Source organism: Penicillium verrucosum (genome assembly GCF_028828655.1).
Source record: "Penicillium verrucosum strain IBT 35672 chromosome Unknown utg000001l_segment0_segment0, whole genome shotgun sequence".
Classification (NCBI taxonomy): domain Eukaryota; kingdom Fungi; phylum Ascomycota; class Eurotiomycetes; order Eurotiales; family Aspergillaceae; genus Penicillium; species Penicillium verrucosum.
Window position 1 is genome coordinate 2,188,038 of NW_026643210.1, and position 19,632 is coordinate 2,207,669.

General features: G+C 49.4%; 5 protein-coding genes across 5 annotated transcripts; 3 read left to right on the forward strand and 2 right to left on the reverse strand.

Annotated features, from left to right (window-relative positions):
- Positions 1-491: 491 nt before the first annotated feature.
- N7516_000803 (putative phosphatidylserine decarboxylase Psd2) lies at positions 492-4,150 on the forward strand (the record flags this gene model as incomplete). Its single annotated transcript, XM_057213525.1, has 7 exons — positions 492-635; positions 708-752; positions 810-1,025; positions 1,084-1,504; positions 1,562-3,109; positions 3,166-3,917; positions 3,977-4,150. The coding sequence occupies 7 exons, from the start codon at positions 492-494 to the stop codon at positions 4,148-4,150; spliced, it is 3,300 nt and encodes a 1,099-aa protein (XP_057075408.1).
- Positions 4,151-4,959: 809 nt separating this feature from the next.
- N7516_000804 (Mis12-Mtw1 family protein) lies at positions 4,960-6,887 on the forward strand (the record flags this gene model as incomplete). The annotated part of the gene is made up of 5 exons (XM_057213526.1): positions 4,960-5,170; positions 5,243-5,836; positions 5,907-6,077; positions 6,134-6,302; positions 6,356-6,887. 5 exons carry the CDS (start codon positions 4,960-4,962, stop codon positions 6,885-6,887), a joined length of 1,677 nt encoding a protein of 558 aa, XP_057075409.1.
- Positions 6,888-8,098: 1,211 nt separating this feature from the next.
- N7516_000805 (threonine/serine exporter family protein) lies at positions 8,099-10,711 on the reverse strand (the record flags this gene model as incomplete). The annotated part of the gene is made up of 1 exon (XM_057213527.1): positions 8,099-10,711. One exon carries the CDS (start codon positions 10,709-10,711, stop codon positions 8,099-8,101), a length of 2,613 nt encoding a protein of 870 aa, XP_057075410.1.
- A 3,390-nt stretch (positions 10,712-14,101) lies between these two features.
- Positions 14,102-15,013, forward strand: N7516_000806 (uncharacterized protein; the record flags this gene model as incomplete). Its single annotated transcript, XM_057213528.1, has 5 exons — positions 14,102-14,160; positions 14,442-14,672; positions 14,738-14,788; positions 14,843-14,942; positions 14,999-15,013. The coding sequence occupies 5 exons, from the start codon at positions 14,102-14,104 to the stop codon at positions 15,011-15,013; spliced, it is 456 nt and encodes a 151-aa protein (XP_057075411.1).
- A 1,548-nt stretch (positions 15,014-16,561) lies between these two features.
- Positions 16,562-18,288, reverse strand: N7516_000807 (uncharacterized protein; the record flags this gene model as incomplete). The annotated part of the gene is made up of 2 exons (XM_057213529.1): positions 16,562-17,370; positions 17,427-18,288. The coding sequence occupies 2 exons, from the start codon at positions 18,286-18,288 to the stop codon at positions 16,562-16,564; spliced, it is 1,671 nt and encodes a 556-aa protein (XP_057075412.1).
- Between the last annotated feature and the right edge of the window lie 1,344 nt (positions 18,289-19,632).

The following is a 19,632-nucleotide window of genomic DNA, read 5'->3' on the forward strand; positions in this document are numbered from 1 at the left end:
GGTTTATTTAAAAAGAAAGAAAAATCAAAAGAGATCCATGTTATTGTATATCCAGGGCATCGCCAAGTCCATATGTATACAATAGGCATCCATTTTTCCTATTTCACCCTGTTATAACTTGCGGTGTGGGGTTTTTCTTGATATCGACAACCCCCCCCCCAGTTGCCCCCAATTCGCAGTGTTTCTTCCACTTTTCCCCTCAAGTTTCTCTACATTTCCTTTGACATCTTGCGATCTTTTTATCATACAACTATTTGAACCAATCCCTGTTTTTGAAAAAAAAAGGGAACTTGGGAATTACAGTGGGTAAATCCATTTCTTGGCCTGTGATCGACCCGGAGCACAACCAGCGGATCGTCGATCAACGTCTGGGGTCTCTTTAGGACGTCAACAATTGTGTTGACCAGGGGGCCAAGCCACCCGCCCAACAATTTTTTTGTTCTTCTTCCTTTTCTCTTCTTTTCTTTCTTCTCATTTTGTGTACATCCGCAATGGTCCGGTTGGCATTACCCCAACGGTTGAGCTCGCACCTCAGCGCGAGGAGCGCGTCGTCGACTCCCGGACAGAGCAGAAGTACCAGTCCTTTGCGATCGACGGAAACCAAACACCTGCTACTCAAGGTTTCAGTGATCCGGGTAAGTATTGAAGAATTGTGTGACCTTTATTTATGTCCTGGGCTCCTTGGCTGATTTCAATGGTTTCATTAGGGACGCAACCTCGCAGCCAAAGATCGAGGTGGCACGAGCGACCCAGTAAGCACCCCCTCCAACAAACACAATTCGAACCGAGACCGCTTACATGTTGTACAGTATTTGGTCGTTACATTAGGAGATGCGAGGCAGTCGACACCGACCATATTCAAGACCCTGAATCCAGAATGGAACGTCTCGTTCGAGATGCCCGTGGTGGGTGTACCGCTGTTGGAAGCTATATGCTGGGATCATGATCGGTTCGGCAAGGATTACCTGGGCGAGTTTGATATTGCATTGGAGGACATCTTCGCTGATGGCCAGGTGAACCAACCGGTGGGTGAAGGGACACGTTGCTCGGATAATTGGTGGCTCGTGCTGACTTGATCCTTAGCCTAAATGGTACACTTTGAATTCCAAGCGGAAGACGTCGAAAAGGAAGGACAGCACTGTGTCGGGCGAGATCCTGTTGCAGTTCTCCCTTGCTGATTCTGCGAACCCCATTGCTACGCCGCCGGACATATTCGGCAAGTTCAAGAAATTGGTATACTCGGGTGATGAGGATGACCAGCCTCAGGTCCCTCCCGCCGACTTCGATGAATTGGAACAGGACGATGAGACCTCTGATGAGGCCGATGACCTGGCAGGTGGCCCAGAAGTGGGGGAAAAGCGCCGTCGGCGACTTCGGCTGGCTCGCTTGAGACGCAAGTCCCTGGCAGCTCGTGCCTACCAATTCTCAGGCTCGGGCACTGGAGTTCAGGGTATTGTCTTCATGGAAATTGTCAAGGCGACCGATCTGCCTCCTGAGCGAAATGGTATGGATTATCCTTCCTTCTGCATGGCAAAACGCCAGATGCTAATTGATGTACTAGTAACGCGGACATCGTTCGATATGGATCCTTTTGTCGTGACCTCTCTCGGAAGGAAAACCTTGAGAACTCCGGTCATCCGCCATAACTTGAACCCGGTGTATCATGAGAAAATGGTGTTCCAGGTGATGCGGCATGAACAGTCTTATACCATCAGCTTCACTGTGATAGATCGAGACAAGTTCTCTGGTAATGATTTTGTTGCCTCTGCGGGTTTCCCTCTGCAAAATCTCGTTCGGTCTGGCCCAGAAGCAGACCCCGAGACGGGATTATATCAGTTTGTAGACGAGGTGGAGGAAACTGATCCCACTACAGCTGCCAAGTCCGGTACACGATCTGGAGTTAGTCCCTCACGATCTGGAGTCAGCCCATCGCGATCTGGAGTCAGGCCCTCGCATTCTTCATCAAGTCTCTCCAAACTGGCTCGGCCTATACTAAAGACGCGTCACTCCGCCACCTCAGTCTCAAGCCAATCAATGCTCGAAGCACCAGCGCCGACTATCCTTGCACCTTCTTCCCTCCCAGAAGAAGGAATTTCAGAGATGGATAGTGCTAGCTCAACGCAGCCCTCCACACTGAACATGTATGATGGCGAGTCAGCCCCTCCACCTGACGAGGACGGCTTCAGATCTTATACTATTCCCCTCATACTCAAGAATAGAGAACGGTGGGAAGATAAACACTCGCCGGAGCTGCATGTCAAGGCAAAATACCTGCCGTATAGTGCTCTCCGACAGCAGTTCTGGAGATTGATGCTCAGGCAATATGACGCTGACGATAGCGGTCGCATTGACAAGGTGGAGATGACGACAATGCTTGACACTCTCGGTTCAACGCTAAAGGAGTCGACAATTGACAGCTTCTTCGAACGCTACAGCGCAGAGAATGAGTCCAATGAAACCGATGATCTGACATTCGACCAGGCAGTGGTTTGTCTGGAAGACACGCTTCAAACCCTGCAAAAGAGAAATTCAATGGCTGCTCCCAGAGCGACTTCGCTTCCTCTGTCAAATGCTGGAAGTCAGGATAGTGAACCATCTAGCAGCGACGAACACATTTTGGAAACCACCACTGTTGCCGCTTCCAATACCGATCCGCAGAAAACATCTATTCCAACACTGTCCAGTGAAGAGCAATCCAGCTCTGCTGATGAGTACCTCCAGCCCGATGATCTCGCAGACGAGAGGGGCGAGGAGCATGTCGTCGAGATTCGCGAGTGCCCACTTTGCCATCAGCCACGTCTTGCGAAACGCTCTGATGCAGATATCATCACGCACATTGCCACGTGCGCAAGTCAGGACTGGCGCCAGGTTGACAACTTAGTGATGGGTGGCTTTGTGACTTCCAGCCAGGCACAGCGCAAGTGGTACTCCAAAGTCATCACAAAGATTTCATACGGCGGGTACAAACTCGGAGCGAACTCGGCCAATATCCTTGTACAAGATCGCATCACAGGTCAGATCAACGAGGAACGCATGAGTGTCTATGTGCGACTCGGCATCCGGCTGCTGTATAAGGGTATTAAAAGCCGTGATATGGAAAAGAAGCGAAGTATGCCAACTTTCTCTGTCTAACGAAAATATCTATTTGCTAACAAGTTTTACTAGTCCGCCGTGTGTTGCGCTCTTTGAGTGTCAAACAGGGTCGCAAATATGACGACCCAGCCTCGGCATCTCAGATCAAGGACTTTATCAATTTTCACCAGCTCGATATGTCCGAAGTCTTGATGCCCCTAGAAAAGTTCCGCAATTTCAACGAATTCTTCTACCGTGCCCTCAAGCCTGAGGCCCGTCCGTGCTCCGCTCCTGATGAGCCTAAGATTGTTGTGTCTCCCGCCGACTGTCGATCCGTGGTCTTCGACCGCTTGAGCGATGCAACCAGCATCTGGGTCAAGGGTCGTGAGTTCTCAATTGCAAGGTTGTTGGGAAATGCTTACCCAGAGGATGCTGCTCGATACCGAAACGGTGGTGTCGGAGTGTTTCGCCTGGCACCTCAAGATTATCACCGCTTCCACATTCCCGTAGATGGAATCATGGGTGAACCCAAGACTATCGAGGGCGAGTACTACACGGTGAATCCTATGGCGATCCGATCCGCTTTGGATGTTTACGGTGAAAATGTGCGCATTCTTGTCCCCATTGACTCTGTCGAGCATGGCCGAGTTATGGTTGTCTGCGTTGGTGCCATGATGGTCGGCAGCACAGTCATCACCCGGAAAGCCGGCGAGAAGGTTTCACGCGCCGAAGAACTGGGCTACTTCAAATTCGGTGGTAGCACCCTTTTAGTGCTCTTTGAAGATGGCAGAGTAAATTTCGACAGGGACCTGGCGGACAACTCCAAGGGAGCTTTGGAAACTTTGGTAAGAGGCGAACCCTGTTTCTCATGATCAATTACATACTAACACTCTCTTCTCATTAGATCCGAGTTGGCATGTCTGTCGGACACAGCCCGGATATTCCTCAGTATGAACCTGACATGCCCAAGGAGTCGGAGAATATCACCGCCGAAGAGATGCAAGAAGCCAAGCGGCGCATCGAGGGCAGCCTGGCACCATCCAGCAAAGCCTCCACTTTACTCAAGTCGATCCAATGATCTGTCATTCTTTTTCCCTCTGGAGTGGACAGGGCTCAACTCCCACCGCTTTTTTTTTCTCACTGAACATATTGTTTTTCAACATCGGTGTCGGGGTGTTATTTGTATTCTGGTGAAAACATCATAGCGTTTATCTAAGCATCTGTACATTGCAAGGACTGGGGGTAGAAGAGATGAGGGGGAGAGTTGCATTTTAGAGCCAGTCATACAACATTAACAGCGCTTCAATATTTCTGATATGAATGAAAGCAGTGAAGCAGTCAAAGTAGAAGAGCATTGAAGTATAACCGTTAGTCCCAAAACAGACTAGCGCGGTCCCCACGCGCCCGACCAAAACAACCGCGTGCGAGAATCCAACCCACCACTCACATCCCAACCTGCCGCTCCCTTGCGTGTCTTTTTTCGCAATTGAATTGAATAAGTCGCCTAATCTACTGCTTCTCAGCTGCAGTTCTGAATTGGGACGCGACCCGCGCCTAACATTCCGCGAGCCGATTGACCCGACCTCAACTTAACCGTGCCACCACCCTATACACACACCAAGTACCGATTAATCAACAAACCGTCTGATTCGACAATACCGTGTCGAGCTTGATCAGCTGTTTAGGGGGTTTTAACTCGAGTTTGGCATTCAGAAACAGACGGGAGTCGCGCTCGTTGTTTCTCGACGAAACCTCTTCAAACAGGGGGTATTTGGCTGGAGAATAGGACACCCCGAAAGTGACTAGTCGACCCGGAACGGGGGTGCTTGTTTTGCCACCCCTACGTTTATTCCCGGCCACAATAACCCCGCGTGAACCCCTCCTGACATGACAGTCGCGGTCCTGGCGACCACAACGACCAAGACAAAGCGTCGCGAACCGCTGGGGACGATTTTAATGGCCGCTCCGAAGACACAAGCGCGCTCTGCGACCGCGTCTAGTGGGACTGGAAAGATCAAGGAACGGAGGACTACGCGACTCAGTGCAGGTAAACAAGAACTTGAGGAGAGCACAAACAAGCTAGGGAAGCGGCCAGCTGGTGAGTAATTCGCTGGGGGGTGAAAGTTCCTCGGGTGAGGATTGAAACAAATATTCTAATTTGTCTCTTTAGTGGCATACGAGGAGGATGCGGAAGGGTTCCAGTTCTCTCTACTGCCATCAAAGAAGCCCAGGCCGTCAATCGAAGCAGTTCCAGAAAACCCCCGCTCAGACGTGGAAAATGCGCCTCCGAAGTCAACACCGAAGAGAGGACGGCCACGGAAAAAGCAAAGGGACGATGAGATCACTCCGAGCGTGGTGTCAGCTAAGGAGAAAAGCGTGGAGCTTCCAAGCAGGAGGCCCACAAGGGGGGCTGCAAAGGCTACACACACAGAACCTGGGCCTCAACCGACAAACACAGTCCGCTCATCACGAGCCCGCGACAGCCCGGAGCACCAGCCTGAAACAAAGAAACTGAAGAAAGCAGGACGACCACCAAAAGCCAAACAGCAAGTGCAAGTGTCTGAGTCAAATGGATATAATTCCCCAGCACAACCGCCAGAGGGTACAAAGGTTGCACTGCCGGTAGCCGATACTCCGGTGATTCAGCGCAATAAAGAGTTCAGAGGCGGAAAGGGCGATAAAAGCGAGAAAGGGCGACGGCGAAGCAGCTTGAGTATGCGAGGACGAAGGGCTAGTTTTCTAATTGATTCAGGGACATCAAATGGTAGGTTTGTTGGCTTGAGATGGGCTATAAATGGCTGAATGCTGATTATTTTATCTCTTTTCCCGCACAGCGTTACCCCATCGAGAAGTTAGTACAGCAGATTTCTACAAGCACATTGCCGATGACGGAATCCCGGAGCCGCGAAGGATGCGCCAACTATTAATTTGGTGTGCGACTCGTGCAATAGGAGAAAAGCCCTCAGGAGGCTCAAACTCGGACGATCAAAGTGCGCGCTTAGCAGGTACGTGAAAAGCCTTTGACTTGTGCGAGAGGGAGTGTTGATCTGACCTTTTCCAGCGCGTGTGATTCAAGAGGAGCTTCTTCAGGATTTCTCGAGCAACTCGGAGCTTTCGAACTGGCTCAGCCGCGAAGATTTGAACCCTCCAGCGGTGGTTGTCAAGAAGCCGAACCCGCGAAACGTACAAAATACAGACAAGATCAAGGAATTGGAGGAGCATATACAGAAGTGAGTATACAACTGAGAGTTGTCATAAGTGTATAGGACTAACGAATTCCCAGATTACACAAAGAAAGGCAATCTCTCAATGCGCTTCTTCGACAACCAGCGATCCCAACCGTCAAGGCTAAACCACAACCCGCCAACCAACAAAAGGATGAACAACCTTCAAGAAAATCACAACACGAAGAAGTCAACTCCTCTCTCCTTGACCCCTCACAACAAGCCATACTGGATTCTCTCAATCCCTCGAATCATCCAGAAGGCGAATCCTCCACCCCATCTTCAACCCGACCACCTATCACTCCATCTGCCGTCTCTGCTCAATTATCGCGCATCACTTCTGGGCTGGCACCAACGCTCGATGCCTTTGCAGCGGGTGTGCATGACATCGAATTATACCGTGCCTCCGCAGATACCGTTTCATCCCGAATATTACGCATCTGTTCACAGCGACTGGAAGAGCGCGATGCGCAGAACACGCAACGTCGTCTCGCAATGGAAGGCAACGACGACGAACACCCCCCACCACCGAGAATTAAAGAAGACCTGGGTCTCATTCTAGGAGCACTTAGTCGGGTGGAGAGACGATAGAAAATACTATCCCTCCGCTTTTCCTGGGAGGTTCCTCCTACGTATATTCTCAATAATTTGTTTTCCGGCGATTGACATTCGTGTTCCTTTCTTCCCTCTTCTGTTTCCTGCGGGAATTCACTATGAATGAATTGATTGATAGCGATGATTTTGATGAAAACCCAGTCCGGCAGTCCGGTATAATGGGATGGGGAAAGGTGCATTTACGGTGGCGTTTCAACGGCTTGACAAGCTCGGAGTTCGGGGTTTAGGTCTGCAATTCTGAGATATCCGGTGCTCCATGGGGTGCATTCATTGAATCTGAATTTGAGACAGGGATTTGAGATGGAGTAAATAGGGAGTCAAATACCTAATGCATGCCGTCCAACTATTAGTCTTCTGCTTTCTGTTAACCATACGGCTAGATGCCCTAATTTATCTGATGGTAGTAAGATATACGGTTTACTTGTCCACTATTCTAAGATTTCTTTTTAAAACAATGTCCAGAAGAACAGGTGGATTGCACGATTTCCGCCTGATTTCTATTAAGGGCCTAACAAAAAGATAGCCTAGCAAAGAGAATTTGTATATGATTGAGCAGGACCGGGGGACACGGTTGTATAGGATTGCATAGGATCAAATAGGATCGACGGTATACAAGGCACCGTTATTATTGTGCAATAACACGCCATATTTACAAGGGTCTAAGGCTGATGTATATAACAAAATAATAAAAAAAGTCACATTGCTGCTCCGTCAATTGATGCTTTCAAAATTTCGCGGAGATACACACAACAGTTTCTTCCCATTTTCCCATATTAAAATGTGACACCCGGGATAAACGACCAATAGAATAAAAGAACAGGCACGCAAAAGAAGGGCCTCGATGATTTTAGTCGTGACTCGTGAGAATCGTAGTTTCTATATATGTCCGGACGGAGAGGGTCGCGGGATAGTGAGTCAATATAGACTGGATCGGCGAGGGAAAGGGATGAAAAGATAGAGACGATGCAGCAAAGAGGCCAGTGTCTTTGCATTTGCCAGTCTCATAAAATATAAAACAATTAGAATACAGCAAATGAACTCCCGATCCTCAGATCCGGTGTTCGCGTATGCGAAATGTCCAAGACACTCACTCGGTAGTCGAGCATGACAACAAAGCAATGCACGCAACAAAAAGGCAGATAAATGCAATAGAGAACGGAGGGTGAAGTGACGGGGAACTCCATGGCCTAGAAGCTGAACAGTCCGCTTCGCTTTTTGCCAAGTGGATAAACCACCAAAGCGGCCAGGAAGAGACCAACTGTCGTGCCAATAGCCACTTGGACCATGCCATATCCGATATCGAAAACGACGCTGTAGCTTTGATTTCTAGCCTCGTCGGCTGATAACTTCTTTGCCGCGTCGACGAATCCTTGAGTTCCATTGTTCACAACCGCATATGGAGACCGGGTCATTTCCTCCGCAGAAGTAATACCAGATATCAGAGACCCACTGGCGGCAAGACCGGAAGGAACAAGGACAAAGATCGCCGGCAACATTGCCGCAGCGGCAAGGCCATGCCGGAGCCGGCTGTAGAAATTGCCCATTACACCAATGACAAATGCGCCCAGGGCATTGGACACCTGGGTGTTGGAATAGAAGCGCTTGGCGCTGAAGTAGTTAGTAACATAACCGGCCAGAGAGATTACTATCATAATCGGCATTTGTTTCCACTTGGCGCGGTTGACAATCGCCAGACACACAGTGAATAGGATCACAAAGGGAAACCGCTGTAGGTATTCGTTGTGGATGGGGCTGGCGGGACATGTATACGCTGTTGAAGCTTGAGAATCGAGGAGCCCGTAAACGGCAGTGCCAATGGTAATTCCAAACCCGAGAAACAGCGAGTATATAATAGCATAGACCATGCGAACAGAACCTGCAACTATACTGCGAGACTGGAGCTCCAGACTGGCACATAGGACAGTGTAGCCTGGTAGGATTAGGGCGATGGCCGACTGTGCAAGGGCAGAAAAGCAGAACAGAGGTTCCCCATGGAATTTGATGCTTCCAAAGGCACGAGCAAGGAAAGACGTCAGGACTGCGGCAGAGATCTCAAACACATTCGAATACAAGCTTGATTTGGTGGACAGGATCAATTGTAACACCCCGAGGAGACATCCCAGTAGAAATGCCACGGGGATATCGACCGGTCGGGCATTGAAGGCAAATGGCCCAACTGATGCGCTAGCACAGCCGTGGGCGAAGATCAGGAACATAATGTGGAATTTGCTCTGCTTTTTCATAACCTCGTCGAGCCGCTGTATTGCCTCTTCAACTCCAATGACATCGTGAATCACCTCCTTATAAATCTCATGCACATCGGCCAGCTTACCCAGATCGATGCCTTGACTGGACCGGACGACCTTGACCTCTGTTGTATGTGTGGAGGTATCGTCAAAGGAGATGATCATGCAGCCGGGTATATATAAAAACTGACCATCGATCTGGATGATACGAGCTGTCATGCGCATGTATTCCTCCAACCGATGAGTTGGAGCTCCATACTTCATCAAAGCGCGACAAAGCCGAATCAAGTACCGTTGTCGAGACAGAAGCTCTGCAATATGAACAGTGATATGAATTTCATCCTCGAGCTGAGGCTTGGGACGTGAGCGGCCTAGGCTCGGGATGGCAGCACCACTGCTGCGGGACCGCGTGAGCATGGCAAAGGGAGAACCAGAGCGGCGGGACGAGCCGGCCATGGAAATGCTGGAACGAGCGGTAGATTTATCGTACCACTTCCTTTGCGGTTTGCAGACAGAGTCCGGGGACACTTCGCGTCCACTGAGCTCGGAAGAGCTCCCCTGTCGAGAGCGCCCATAACGTCCTCGGCCTTCGTTGTGATTATAAGGAGGCTGGTCGTAAAGCTTGAGCAGCGATGAAAGAATGCCTCCACGGTAATTTGTTGTCCGTTCAGCAGACTCGTATGAGTTCCTGTCGTCGCTGGCGGAGTCTTGGTCACTGGAGTGCAAACCGGGAGACCGAGGGCGAAGGCGAGTCAGAAAGCTGAGGTCTCGAGGTGACATTTGATGCACTAGATATTGGGCTTCGGATGTGTGCGGTGTTGATCGCCCGTCTAAAATGTCCGCTTCATGTTCATCTATTAAGTTGTCGAAAAGTTGTTGTTTCTCGGGGAAGCTTATCACAGGAAATTTATCTCCATCTTCAGTCTGGTACGCCACTTCAGCCGGGTTGGAGCCAATCGAAGACACTAGGCTGCACCGAGGGCTTTGCTTCGGAGAATTCTGGGGGCAATTGAGAAGGGATGTGAACCTGTGGGCCCTTTCATGTGCGAAATAGATGGCACGCCCCTTGTCCTGCGTACCCTGACCAAGTTCATATTCTCCTGACGTCCCTGGGGGGCTAGTCCTGGTGCTGATCGTCAAACCAGAAACATCTACTGACGCGCTAGTGTGATCATCTTCCACCTGTGGTGCCAGTTGCGGGCTTGAGGGGACTTTTTCCTGGAAACCTGGAATGTTGGCAGTGGGTAATGGTCTTTGCGGCAGCTCGGTACCCCTTTGATCCAGTCGGAATTCGACCATGGTCCCAGCAGGCTGTTCTCTCGACTCGGATTCGCTGGCCGTAAGCTTGACGCGATTTGCGCCTTTCAGGGTGCCTGCATTCCGATACTTGTCCTGTGCGCTAGCGTTACTGAAGCTCCGCACCTGAGATACTGGCTGGCCTTGAAAGCTATCACTGGGCAGTGATGATGTAAAGGAACGCGACCTTGATAGACTTGACGATCCTTCATCAGAGGTGCTGCGGGATATCGGAAGGTCAAAATAACCTCCCGCCATTTTGGTGTAATTTTTTCTCTCAAATTGACATCTAGTTCTTGGTTACTCAGTAGAGCTCACAGACCCCTTGGGTGACCGAGCTCTTAGATCAAAGCACGGGTAGTGCGGTTCATGTGCCCAGGTGGTCAACTGTAACCCAGCAACAGTCAGCTATGTGAGATAACATGAGAGAGCTCTTATTTCCGGGATTTAGTGTGCTTTAACAACCCAACAGATGATGAGCTCGCCCCCCTCAAAGTTGAAATATAAAAAGGGGGAGAAAAAAAAGAAGAGAAAGCTGTCTCCAACCAAAAAGAAACTGACACGAACCTGCTCACCAGGTCTAGAGCTTCTCGAGAAAGGGGGGTTTGAGATCGGAGGAAGTCCCAGCAGGAATGACAACTATGTCATGTGTACATAATTAGACATAGGATATTGTATCGGAAAATAAGAACATATGCAACCTCGGAGGAAGGGGCAAGGAGAAAAGAAATCAGGCAAGGCAAATCAATATAAAAGAGATAGTGAACATCAAGTCTGGGACGCAGGAGTTCCCTCTATTTACGAGGATCTTCTCGGTTAAAGACAGGTCTAAAATAAAAAGAGAGGAAGGAAAAAAAAGGTCCTTTCCGGTTTGCTGAGCAGCACATGGGCCATATCAAGAAGAGTTAGAGGCCCAATGAGACTGCATTGGAGGGGGATTTCTTTTGGGCCATGATTTCCCCGTGTAGCCGTAGAGGCGTCATCCCCATGCCAGGTTCTCTCATGAGTTTTGCCATTTTGCCACGATGGGTCAATATAGATACGGTACATTCCCCTTTGGCGGGTATTGCGGGAGATTGGCGCATTAGTTGAGCGAGACCCGGTTCTCTAGCCTGAAAGGGAATGGATTGTCGACACAGCCGAAGTTCTGGATCGTATATCGTCGAACCTCACCGAATCTCGACCGTTGGCCGAGCGGAAGATCCCCAAAAGGGGAGAGAGACAGGGGGGACCGAGCTCATCGTCAAAAAGACTAGGGGTTTCACAAACCCGTGAGGTCCCACAAATCGGCAGAGTCAAAGAAGAATCTGATGGCCGCGTCAGGTTAAAGGGGGTGTGTGTGTGGGTGGGGTACATAGTATCAGAACAGTGAAGAGTGATCTTCGGGATCAGAGATTTGAGGAAGATCAGTGGAGCAACTCTTTTTTTTTAGCGTTGAATTTACCTTTCTCATATTGACTAAGTAACATATCTGGTCTTCCAAGGTTATCTCTACCCCCTTCTCTTTCTATTTTCGTCTTGACGTATAAAAATGCGATTACAAACTAGTCCAAACCATCCCTTGTATATCTTTGATATCATGGGAAATCACCCGACAGGCGAAACATTTCCGTCATGCAAGATACCTGCGAGATACCTGCTTTCCACTGGTTCCTAATTGATTCGACCAGTCAGGAACTACATAGAGATTTCCAATCTGTCCTGTTATCCACCTGCATACTATAATTCAATACCAGTACTCGGGGTTTGAAGATAGCTATCACACCATTGGGAAGAATCTCATTGATATTGATGTCCATCTCCCTTCCGACCGGGTTCTCCGATCTCCACCGAGAAACTGATGAGTATTCATACCGCGCGTCGACATCCGGAAGACTTCCGAGACCCGACTCGGTGTTCATCCTCAGAGGGGATATTGAAGGTTTCTGATCTGTCCCGACAATGTACAAGGTACCACAGATAAAAAGCTTGCACTAATATCCGAGCAAAATGTTTGCTCTCTTTCCCTTTTCCGGTGCTAGGACCGCTTATACTACCCATGAGGGAGTTCAACAAGCACACATGCACTCTTGAGTGGGCTTGAAACCTCCCCCCTTCATGATCAACCAATATCCCAACCATGAGCTCCTCACACGTCATTGTGCCACCTAAAGACGTGAGATGCTTATCTAGGTAATGACAATTACCCAAAATATGCTGCCCAAAAACCTACGTCAGGGGAGCTTGGGCGATTTAAGCTCACAGATGTGGCTGCTGACTAGTTCTGGATCCGTGATAGTCATGGTTATCAGTCAGGGGGAGACAACCAGGGCCCAACTTGTTTTTTCGGGTGTGGCAATTGAACAGTACTTCCAATTGAGTACCGTACAAGGTGACTCCTAAAACCTTTGAGGGGATATCAGATGGGACCAGGGTGAGCTCTTCCGAGGTGCTCGTTACAAAAGGTAAATTATACTCGGTATGATCGCCCATTTGTTTCCCTTCCCCGACTAAAGCGACATCTTACACTATCAAACCTGAAAAGGCTTGACTAAATATGTCTTGCTTACCTCTATCTCATCGTTTCATGCAACAATGCGACCGCACAACCACATGTGCCACCCTCTCCTCCCTCTCAGTCACACGGCCCTCTTCCCCGGCCAGCCGTACCGAAGATAATGGCGTAACCTGCAAGGACGCAGGGACCAATACTTAAGCTTGGACTGCAGCTGACATAAATACTATATTGTCTACCAACGTATGTGGGACGCATGTGCCACGGAGGTCCGGCTGCTCTATCCTCGGGTAGATACAGATAAAGCTGGTTCAATTACAGGACACTTGCGTGGCCTGGGAGTTAATATTTTGTCTTCCTACAATTACCTATTGTAACACTAGACTTTCCGCATGTCAACTTAGGGTTTGTGCCAAGATATTTTAAGGCCGTGCCCGTACCATGGTTCTTGATATATAACGCAGCCCACGAGTTCTCATGTACTTCAAAGCAAAACTATAGACATGCACAGTAGTTCATAGACTCCAAGTTCGACACTACAGAATATAAAACTTTGTTTGATGTCGGCAAGGCAACCAGCCAAGTAGATTAATACTGAGTATTGCCTACGACGGCGCTGTTTACAATCATGTGGGATACTACGTATGTATATACTGGGCTTCACTCTACAGATCAAGAGATCATTTCCCAGTCCATTGTATTGAGGAATATTAAGCTATAGAAATTATTGACACGCAATCAAGAGATGTCTCTAGGGTGGTAAACTGCCCCGAGACGTTTCCCTTGTAGCTAGCTATATAGCTCATGTTCGTACAGATCACTCTATCTTACAGCATTAGTGCCGCACTGATGACAGACACCCTTATTCGAGTCTCAGACATCAATCACTCTCACTACTCATGAGCTTAAGCGAGGAGGATTATGAATCGGGTGGAATAGTTGTTAGACACCTTTGAATCCAAAATTACCTTCCGTACAAACTCAACCTGCTTCTTTATCGCCGCCCTCAGACTTTCGCTACCAGGTGCCCTCTCCCCTCGTCGACGACAAGTATTTCCCTCGCTCCACCCTTGCCACCCTCTCGCTGCAGTGCTTTCAGATACACACCCTTTTGCCGCTCGACCGGCGAGATACGATCCTCTGCCGCATTAATAATGAGTACCGAAGTCTTCCCTATCAACCGCGCCAGCTCAAACGAACTCCAACTCACGATGTGATAATAGGTCTATAAGGCCGTAGTATCTCTGAACCCGACAATTTTCTCTTTAACCTCCCTCACTAGCCCGACCTCCTCTTTCCCAACGCCACCCTCGCCGGACCCCGCCGGATATTCTTAGGTCTCTATTAAATTGGAGGCCGAAAGGCCTCGTTACCCGCCACGTAGGGCTCGCGCTCCTAAATTGCTTGAGCCAGGACCTTAGTCCGCTTGTTTGCGGGCAGATCCCAGACAATAAGCGGATTGGCGGCACTCATAACTTTAGTGCGTTTGTTCAGCATCCCCTTGGACGTAGTGAGCCCCGAGATCGTGACTGACGTGTTTACCGTGAATGCGCTCGGGCCCCTGACCCTATACCAGGCCGTCAAGCCTTTGCTGGAGAAGTCCCAGGCCCCCAAGTGGGTGTCGGTCACTAGTGCCGCCGGTTCGATTGGCCGGCTTCAGGTTTATAGGGCTCACATCGCTCCGGCGTACGGGATCGCCAAGGCGGGGTTGAACTGGATCACTACGTAAGATGCTGCCAGCTTTAGCGTACCCTGACTGGGAAAAGAATCGGCTAACTCTGGACACGTAGTGCCATCCACAGCGCCAACAAGGACGTCGTCACCTTTGCCGTGCACCCCGGGTAAGCCACCAGAGACATTATTCGGATAGGAGACATTAGCTGACTATCTGACAGCCTCGTGCAAACGGAGAGCGGTAACAAGAGCGCCCGCGCGATGGGCCTTCCCCAAGCCCCCAACTCTCAGCGCCAGAGTATCGATGCCGTTCTAGGCCTGGTACATGATTCCCTTCCCTATCTAGAAGAATGAAGGTTGTAGACTAACTTGTGTAGATTGATAATGCGTAATGTGACTCGGGAGACGACCTCGGGCAAATTCTTCAACGTGATTGATGGCACAGAGATCCCGTGGTAGAGGATAACCTCCTATCTGAAACATCCCGTGACACCATTGATAGGCTGTAGGATTGATAGCACATTTTACCCTGCCTCACAATGCCTATCTTTGCCATCCATAGACTGTCTATCATGAGAATATTTATAATATGTCGACATCTGAACCTTGGAAGATGTTATCTATCGGTGCCTGTCTGAGGCATCATGTGTTTGCCCTAGTATCTTGTATCACAAGTTTGAATAATATAGGGCATGGACCTATTGCATTGTAACCGTGATACTAGCCAGGTGTTTGTGTGCTCCATGTTAACGATAGTTGCTAGCTGGCGATAAATTAGGTACATTTTGTATGGCGTGCCCACATACTGTCCATTTCTCTCACTGTACTCGTTTTGGGGCGACCCATCACTTTACCAATAGCGGCAGTTAGGATGTGAGTCCTAGTGGATAGTATAACCACTTCTGATTTTGCCGGACAAAAAGTGTAAATAGGAACCGAGATAGCTATATAGCGGGTCCGGGCTGAGAGCCAGCCTCCATAATAATGAGCATACAACCCGTTCTGTAACTCCGTAACCACCAGACTAAGCGTGAGATACATGGTGCATGAAGACCACAGAACTTTGGATGTGGTGTAGCGAGATTCACGCTACCTCGCCTCACATCTCGATATAGAACTCACGACCAGTCATAGTGACCTCTGATGGATGGATGGCCTTTTGATCCATATCTTATCCCTTCATTACTTTATCAATCACAGAAGACGCGTGACTTTCGAGTGGTACCTAGCTAGAACTCTTCAACAGACCGAATAACCTGGCGTTCCACATGAGTGATTGTAGGACAACATTAGGATTATCCTAGGACCTGAGAAGCATAGCTGCATAATACGTTGGAATTTATTCGGCTAAAAACAACTACTTCGATACTAGATGCGTTCATGGAATATCACCAACATAGCCAAAACTTGATAGATAATTCAAACAAGATCAGACACTTGCTAAGCTATATATTCACCAAGGTGATCTGAGCTCAAAGAATGCATCGAGGTGAGCAGTCTGTACATAACCAGATGTACACCAAAAGCCAAGTGGAGAAGAGAAGAGAAGACAACTTGCCATCGCAGGTGCCTCTCTTCCAATCTCAAACTCATCCTGTCTTTTCCGAGAAAATAGAGCCGGTCTGCCCAGCCTAATGAAGCTAGGTGGCAAAATGATAGAGAATGTAGTGGATAAAGATGAAGATAAGCAAAAAAGGAAACAAATAAGAATAGAGTCATTTCAGACCAATCGAGGTCTTTCGTCACAAAAGCATAAACTTTGGCATGAGTTGCCAGCAATAGAGTGGTGATGAGAAAAGGAATGGCAGAGGGTCAGCTGCTGTCGAGACCCCTTTGATCAGGACTCGATAAACCAGGAAAGACAAAAGGCCAACCCATTTGGCAAAAAAAGAAAAACATAAAAGAAAAGGTCATACGTTATGGTCACGTGGTGTTCGGCATTAGATGAAGGGTGTCTTGCGTTTTTCAGCGCTGGACAACACCAGCATCGGCGTCTTGCGCCGTTCTGGTGCCTGGACTGCCGGCCCCTGGCCAGCAACAACATCCGCCACTGATGGCGACGAGGTGCCACTGGCACTAGGCGAGTGAGCATAATCCCCGCGGGGATCGACAAACTTTGAGTAAAAGTAGCCACCGTCCTCGCTAGTCGGAGTGGCGCTGTGGAAGGGACTATCCGGGGACTTGCGGTCCCGGCCAGACTTCTCCCTTCTCTCAGATCCAATGGCACCGTTAGCAACTGCCCGCAGGCTGCCTAGACTAGGCTTGCTGGAGAGGCTTCCGCCGCTGCGCACGGTGGCATCATCGCCATCCGAGAAGGTAAACTCTTTCTCACTCGCAGGGGTGTTAGTGCCTCCACTGCTATGGTATCCAAAACTGCGTGTGTCGCCACGACGCTCGATCCCTGCGCGAACAAGATTGAGAACAGCACGACGTCGCTGACGGGTCGCAAAGTTCTTGCTACCTTCGTGTTTAGAGGTGGGCTTGGCGACGAGATCCTCAAGCGAAGGGGGGCCACGGGGCTGACGCATCGGATGCTCACCAGCACGACTTTGACCGGGTCCAAATGTTCCAGTGGCCGGTGTCGGCGGCAGGGCCGCAGACCTTGGGCCGGGTCCCACATTGGCCTTGACAGTATCAATGTTTGTCTTGATAGTTGGGTTGAACGAAGGGTTCTTGCGGTGGCCTCGGCGGAGAACATTCACAGACGATTCGTGGGGCGGAGAGGGACTGCCAACCGGGGGGAAATTGGCTGTGGGAATTGCATAGGAGATTGCGTAGAGTCCGCAGGAGGAGAGATCTCTGCACGGAACTGTGGAACTTGCTGGCCAATATGGGACTGAGTATCTTGATAGAATTGTTGCTGGGGTTCTTCCTGGGGGTTGTTATCCATGATGTAGCTTTGTTGGCCAGTAAGGGGATTGTAGACGGAGAACATTCCAGGTTGACCAGGGACCGGCTGCACAATGGGCTGAACGCCTTGTTGGAGCTGCTGTTGATACAATCCCATGCCAGGGATGGAGAGCGAAGGAGCCTGTTGCTGCCGAGGAAGGGACATTCCAAGGTTGAGGCCTTGGAATTGCTGAGCTGCAGCAGTGACACTGATCAACTGCTGTTGCAGGCGTTGCTGCTGCGCAGCAAGGAACAGGTTGGTTGACATCAATTCCGCGTACATATTCTCATCGACTGGAATATCTCCACCGGCCATCTCAAGCGTCGGAGGTGCAAGTACCTGCTCCGGCATGGTGTACATCATGCGGTTGTGCTGCGAGTTATTGCGCTGCGAGTTCGCGTTTTGATTTGTGGTGTAATTGTGCTGTGGGAATCCAGTTCCGGTCGCAGTTTGTGGGACCCGTTCGGCCCCTCGGTTGGAATACCCAGTGAATCGCGCACCCTCCATTCCACTCCGCTGCTGATGTTCAGAGGGGATTGTGGCAGACTTGGGAGCAGTTCGCAGTCCAGCCAAAAGATGAGAGCGACTGGTACGCGGAGTGGAAACAGATGCCGATGTTTGGGACTCGTCGATGGTAGCAACCTGGGGAGGCATGCTCAAGCGCTTGATGTGAGAACCTTTGCCGCGCGAGGCGAAGCCAGAGCCTGGCACACCCAGGGAATTGCCATTATTGAAGGAAGAATTGTAAGACATTTGAGCAAGACCGCCAGCGTCCATACTCGTATTCGTTTGGTGTGGATTGTAGGTATGTGCAATAGGATGCAAGCGAGACAAGTGGTATCTTTTGGCGTCCGGATTCGACGTGAGCGTTTGGGGTCAACCACAAAGCTGAACTCACTTCCCGGCGATTAAGGAATTATGGTGTCTATGCAATACGTTGGAATAAGTCTGCGAGATCGGAATTCAACGACCGAAAAAGAAAGCGTATACGCGAGAGTCGGCGTTTCTGTATCCAGAAACTGGTCAGTAAGATCTAACGGATGGGACAGAAGGCAACAACACGTACCAATCACAGGTGACGATATGCAAAGCGAGCGAGTGGCTGGCAATAAAGATGGCAGATGATAGAAGAACCAAGCTGTACAGGAACTTGCTAGGTTCTGAAAGTCGCGAACCCGAGGAAGAGGTCTCGAGGAAGCCGAGGTGGAGGTGATTTGTTGACAGACACCTCGAAAGGAAAAAAAAAGAAAAAACAATTAAGAGGATATTTTTGAGAAGATAAAGCCACGCGCGAAGCAAGACCACGAAGAAAGGATAAAATGTCCGGGGAAATGCTCTGCAAATCCCAGCCGAATAAAAAAAAAAGAGAGTAGTTCACGCGATGCCGAAGATCGAAGATCGAAGACTTGGAGGTTAAAACACTGAAGGTCGCGACCAAACAAGCCAGTGCTGTGCGAATAACCGAGGCGAAAGCAAGTTCAGGGATCCGAAGAGATGAACTGAGGCAATCGAAAAATGCTATGAATTTGGGTCTCTGCCAAAACACAACGTTTTCCTCAGGGGGCGGAACTAATCGGGACTATTTGCAAAGTGGATAAATGCTTTTTTGGGTGTTTTTTTCCAGGAAACGAGAAGAGCTGCAGAGAAAGAAGGAATGCAGAGGGGGAAAGGAAAAGAAAGAATCGAAGATTAGATGGAGGGTTGGATGTGAGAGAAGAAGAAGAGAGATTGATGAAGGTGGACGGCCTAGGCGGGGATTGCTGCCTGATTTACAAGGCACCAACCGAACACCAAAAGGGTACTAGCGTCTTTTCTCCAGGCACGAGAGAGGATATCAACGGGATATCAAGGCTCACTTTGATATCTTCTTTTATTCTGTTTCTCGTATTTGGACAAAACGCTAATTCAAGCCTTTTCAGATTTATCTATATTATATATACTCTAAGTAATATCCTATTCTACTGCCTGACTGCCTGATCATAGCTGACAGCATCACAGAAGAAGGACCCATTGGGGAGATCTGACTGGCTCATCCTGTTGGCCAATAATCAACATACCCAGACCTGAAGTGATCCCCCATCACATCCCCAGCCAAATCATTGGCTGTTGGCCACTAGCGGC